Raw genomic sequence first — 5,487 nt, 5'->3', positions numbered from 1 at the left:
TGAGCAGGGGAGGGTCAGAGAGAGAGGGAGTCACAGACTGAAACAGGCTCCAGGCTCTGAGCTGGCAGTCAGCACAGAGCCCGACGCGGGGCCCGAACCCACGAACCGCGAGATCATGACCTAAGCGAAAGTCGGACGCTTAACCGACTAAGTCACCCAGGCGCCCCTTAACTTTTTAAATTTATTTTTGAGAGACAGAGCATGAGCAGGGGAGGAACAGAGAGACAAGGAGGCACAGAATCTGAAGCAGCTCCAGGCTCTGAGCCGTCGGCACAGAGCCCGATGCGGGGCTTGAACCCACATGATCATAGGAGATCGTGACCTGAGCCAAAGTCGGACGCTTAGCCGACTGAGCCCCCAGGCGCCCTGCTTCTTGGTTATTGGCATTGCTCTTTTCAACTCTTAGAAAGTGCTTGTCTGGATCAACTCTGAGTTTTTAAGAAAACTTATTTACTTTAAGTTTTATTTAAGTATTTAATTAAAAATGGATAGCAAGGTAATGCATGCATCTTTAAAAAAATAATAATAACCCAAGCAGCCCAGAAAGGCTTACAACAAGCCCTCCGGCTAATTCTGATGCACATTAACCTGTAAGAATCCCTGGAATAACTAAAGGAACAGATGTTTGGGATCAACAAACCTGGGTTTAAATCCCTGCCCCACCATTGTTAGCGGTGCAATTTTAAGTTAGTTTCTTAACCTTTCTGAGTCTTAGCATCCATGTTTTCTTTTCTTTTTAAATTTTTTTAATGTATTTAATTCTGAGAGAGAGAGAGAGAGAGACAGCCAGCATGAGCAGGGGAGGGTCAGAGAGAGAGGGAGACACAGAATCCGAAGACAGGCCCCAGGCTCTGAGCTGTCAGCACAGAGCCCGACGCGGGGCTCGAACCCATGAACCGCGAGATCATGACCTGAGCCTAACTTGGATGCTTAACTGACTGAGCCCCCCAGGCGCCCCACATCCACGTTTTCAAAACAGAGGCGACATCATAAAGTGGCGGTTCTCCACCCTCTTGGCCTCGGGACCCCTTTATTTACGCCTAAGAATTACTGAGGACCCCAACAAGTTTTGTTTTTGTGGGTTGGGTCTATCGATGCCCACTGTATTTGAAATTGAGACTGAGAAACTTACAGAATGTTGATTAATTCGTTTTAAAACAACAGTAAACCCACTACACATCAATATAAAAAGCACATTCGCTTAAAAAATAACTTAATTTTCCAAAACAAAACTTTAGAGGAGAGTGGCCCTGTTCTAACTTTTGCAGACCCCCTCGCCATCTGGCTTGCCGCGGGCCCAGCTCTGCTTCTGCGCTCGGTCAGGTGCAGCATTACATGTCACGTAGCCTCCAGAAAACGCCATTGAACACTTGTGAAAACGAGTGAAAAAAGGCAGATGGCATCTCAGAATAAAACCGGTGTTAAGCCTTGCAGGGGTCCCAGGACCACACTTGGAGAACTGGTACATTGGAGGGCTACCGTGAACATTAAAGAAACATGCCCGGTGCATAGTAGGTGCTCAATAAATTGCAGCTGTGATTGCCCGCGGGGGCTCAGAAAGAGATTCAGTCCATAGAGAGCACAGGGAAAACCCGGGGGCCCAGAACCCGGCGGTGGCGATGGGCGGGTGCCAGGCGAGTTACGGGCACGGGAAGTGTGAAACAGGGACAGAGCCTGAGGCTGGGCTGCACGGACCGTGGCCTGCTGGCCGTCATCCCAGCGGGCATCAGGTAAGGCAGGGGAAGGCAGAGCAGGAGGGCCTTGGCTAACTCTGGTTCCCACGACCCGCTCTGGATGAACAGGAAGCCTGGCAGTGAGGAGGGGGCCAGGCTGCGGACGTGAGGACCACCCAGGACCTCAGGATGGGCCAGAGCAGGAAAATGGGGCGTGGACCCCCTTGGCGAGCACAGCCCCAGACAGAGCTCTTTCCTGGTGCTGCGGGATCCAGAGGAAGTTCGGGTGCCACCTTGGGCGGCACGGCCTGTGATGCGGTGCCGACCCTGAGGCCATCCTGGGGGAAAGCGGGCAGCCTGGTGCCGAGGGGCCTGTGTAGCTGAAGGAACGAGGCCGAGGAGACTGCGTGGGGGAGGCGGTGGAAGGAGGGCACGCCCAGCCTGAGACGAGCGCGCCTGAGGGGCTCCCCTGCGTGTGCTCAGAGGGACAGAGGGCCTCGGCGAGGACCTGGGCTTCTGGGGGGGTCCTGTTGGGCCAAGGCGGCTGGACAAGGCGCCCCCTAGAGGCAGACAAGGGCTGAATAGCCAGCCAGCTCCCGGCAAGCCAACGATTATTTATTGAGCACCTACTAGTGTCAGGGGAAGGGTGGTGTGCCAAGGTGACCTTGCCTGTGCCCTTGAATGCCTGAGGAAGACAGATCTGTCCTTCCGCGATGAGAAGGTGTATGTAAAGTACCACAGGCCCAGGGGAGACTAGAGACCAAATCTTTGGAGCCCTGGGGGGAGGAGGGAAGTTTCTAGCTACCCGAGGGGTTTCGTCATCCCCTGGCGGCTCCCGCACTGGCCACCTGCCACCCTGCAAGATGACGGTGTGGCTGCCTGCCTGGAGGCCAGACCTGGAGCTGAGGGCCTCTGGGGTCTCACACTTGCCTCCCTCTCCCGGGGAGGGGAGGCTGTTAGGGGAGAGGCGTGGGGGGGCCGAGCCCTCACCCTGGTTTGTTTCCGTCCTTAACCCAGAACCTTTCCCTCCTCCCAGTTTGGCAACAACCCCTTCTCTTCCCTGGCCGGGAACTCCGACAGCTCGTCCTCCCAGCCTCTGCGGACTGAGAACCGAGAGCCCCTCCCTAACCCCTGGAGCCCCTCGCCCCCCACCTCCCAGGCCCCCGGGTCCGGGGGGGAGGGCACCGGAGGATCGGGGACCAGCCAGGTGCACCCGACAGTCTCCAACCCCTTTGGGATCAATGCGGCTAGCCTGGGGTCAGGTATGTCCTGGGCTGGAAGGAGTTTAGTGGGGTCACCAGGGTAGTCCCTCTGCCCCAGGACTGAATGGGGCTCACACTGCTGCAGCATCCCAAAGACAGGTGAGCCTGTGCTGAAGCCGCAGAGCAGGGGTCTGCAGCCCGGGACAGAAGCTCCACCCCCTTGGGATGAGGGGTGGCTTGGGCTGTGGCCTGCCGTCCCCGGAGCAGCCCAAGGGACGGCAGAGAGGAAAGCAGGCCCCACTCCTAAGCTCTCAGCACTGCTGATACCATCCAGGGGAAGTGGGTCAGCCTGGGGAGGAGGGTGTGGGAGGAATCGGCACTCCCAGGGACAGGCAGGTGTGAGGCTGGGGGAGAAGGATGTGCAGAGCTGCCACGGACAGACGTGGGGGGTGTGCACAACTTGGGGATGCCCCCTTATCTGGCCTGTGACTGTACATGTGACCCCGGGGACATCTCCGGTAGATATCCTGGGGGTGGGGGGGGCACCTTGATCAGGAGAGTCCCTTCGCCTCTGTGCGCTCCAGTCCCCTTAGTGATCCATGGCTTTCAAATTGTGCTGAGGTCCGGACTTTCCCCCGAAGGAGGAAGGACCCAGTGGGAGGGGCTCCAGCCAGACCGTTGTCACAGTTGGTTTCAGAGTGGCATCTGGTTTGAGGAAAGGGCCTCTGCCACTAAGAAAGACTGCCAACCACGAGTCTATGTGACTTCCGTCAGACCCTTTCCAGTAACGGGGAAGGGGGGGCGGGGGCGGGGGTTGCAAATGAGACCCAGTTTCCAACCTGCTTGTCCGTAGTAGAGCAGTGGGGAGAGGGGCCGGGCTGAAGCCAGGCGGGAGCTGGGGCCCATGCCCCTGAACTGGGGGCCGTTTTTCGCCGCCCGTCTGCGCTCAGTAAATGCTCAACATCGGAAGTAAGGGAGCGGAAGAGGGGCATCTGGTTTCCATCTGGACCCCCTGTCTCTTGTCNGGCTGGGGGAGAAGGATGTGCAGAGCTGCCACGGACAGACGTGGGGGGTGTGCACAACTTGGGGATGCCCCCTTATCTGGCCTGTGACTGTACATGTGACCCCGGGGACATCTCCGGTAGATATCCTGGGGGTGGGGGGGGCACCTTGATCAGGAGAGTCCCTTCGCCTCTGTGCGCTCCAGTCCCCTTAGTGATCCATGGCTTTCAAATTGTGCTGAGGTCCGGACTTTCCCCCGAAGGAGGAAGGACCCAGTGGGAGGGGCTCCAGCCAGACCGTTGTCACAGTTGGTTTCAGAGTGGCATCTGGTTTGAGGAAAGGGCCTCTGCCACTAAGAAAGACTGCCAACCACGAGTCTATGTGACTTCCGTCAGACCCTTTCCAGTAACGGGGAAGGGGGGGCGGGGGCGGGGGTTGCAAATGAGACCCAGTTTCCAACCTGCTTGTCCGTAGTAGAGCAGTGGGGAGAGGGGCCGGGCTGAAGCCAGGCGGGAGCTGGGGCCCATGCCCCTGAACTGGGGGCCGTTTTTCGCCGCCCGTCTGCGCTCAGTAAATGCTCAACATCGGAAGTAAGGGAGCGGAAGAGGGGCATCTGGTTTCCATCTGGACCCCCTGTCTCTTGTCTTCCCCCTGTGCTAGGAGTGTTCAACAGCCCCGAGATGCAGGCCCTGCTCCAGCAAATCTCAGAAAACCCCCAGCTGATGCAGAACGTCATCTCCGCGCCCTACATGCGCAGCATGATGCAGACGCTCGCCCAGAACCCCGACTTCGCTGCTCAGGTACGGCGTGTGGTGGGGGGGCCCGTGCAGGTCGGAGCCACCCGGAGCCGGACAGCGTGGGCCCCTGGGCCAGTGTCTCCGCCCCGCCCTCCCTCGCTGCGTGAGCGCAGCCAGTCCCGAGCCTCCCAGTTGGCTCACCTGTACGTGGCCGTGGCCGCGGCCCCGCCCTCACGGCGTCATGGAGGCTCAGTGAGCTAATACCAGTAAAGCGCCCAGAACGTGGGGTGGTGCCCAGTGAGCGTTGTACTTGGGGACACCGCCTGCCGTCGACGCCAGACGCGGGGCCGCGAGCCCTGGCTTGAAGCCGTTTCCTCTCACTGCCCCTCGGAGGCCTTCGGTCTGCACAGAGACCCAGATTTCCGACGGCGGTGGGGGTGCCGAGGGAAGCAGGCCCGGGGCTCCTGAGGCCCGGGCCTCCCTCCTGCCTTCACCCCCCAGATGATGGTGAACGTGCCGCTCTTTGCGGGGAACCCCCAGCTGCAGGAGCAGCTCCGCCTCCAGCTCCCCGTCTTCCTGCAGCAGGTGGGCCAGGTGCCGGGAGGCCGGGGAGGGGGCCGCGTGGGGGGGCTGGGGGAAGGAAGGGCAGGGCAGAGCCCCGGACCCCGTCCAGGTGGCCTCCTGGTCCCGCCACCCCTGCCTTCCTTCGCCTGTTCCCGGCAGATGCAGAACCCGGAGTCCCTGTCCGTGCTCACCAACCCGCGCGCCATGCAGGCGCTGCTGCAGATCCAGCAGGGCCTGCACACGCTGCAGACCGAGGCCCCCGGGCTGGTTCCCAGGTGAGCGCGGGGGCGGGGCCGGGGGCGGGGCCGC

General features: G+C 60.0%; 2 protein-coding genes across 2 annotated transcripts in view; both read left to right on the top strand.

Annotated features, from left to right (window-relative positions):
• RIT1 (Ras like without CAAX 1) overlaps window positions 1-5,487 on the top strand; it is a 245,244-nt gene that overhangs the window by 125,217 nt on the left and 114,540 nt on the right. The gene's annotated exons all lie outside the window — the stretch shown is intronic.
• The window catches only part of UBQLN4 (ubiquilin 4), a 15,503-nt gene that overhangs the window by 6,988 nt on the left and 3,028 nt on the right, over window positions 1-5,487 (top strand). Inside the window, exons 7-10 of the mRNA XM_077764064.1 lie at window positions 2,710-2,935; window positions 4,538-4,677; window positions 5,116-5,199; window positions 5,338-5,453. Of these exons, the coding sequence (XP_077620190.1) occupies window positions 2,710-2,935; window positions 4,538-4,677; window positions 5,116-5,199; window positions 5,338-5,453 (566 nt within the window). The remainder of the gene's footprint in view (window positions 1-2,709; window positions 2,936-4,537; window positions 4,678-5,115; window positions 5,200-5,337; window positions 5,454-5,487) is intronic.

Source organism: Crocuta crocuta, unplaced genomic scaffold (assembly GCF_008692635.1).
Source record: "Crocuta crocuta isolate KB4526 unplaced genomic scaffold, BGI_CrCroc_1.0 scaffold528, whole genome shotgun sequence".
In the NCBI taxonomy this organism is placed as follows: Eukaryota; Metazoa; Chordata; class Mammalia; order Carnivora; family Hyaenidae; genus Crocuta; species Crocuta crocuta.
The sequence above is the reverse complement of the archived record's forward strand: the minus strand, read 5'-3'. Positions and strand labels throughout refer to the sequence as shown.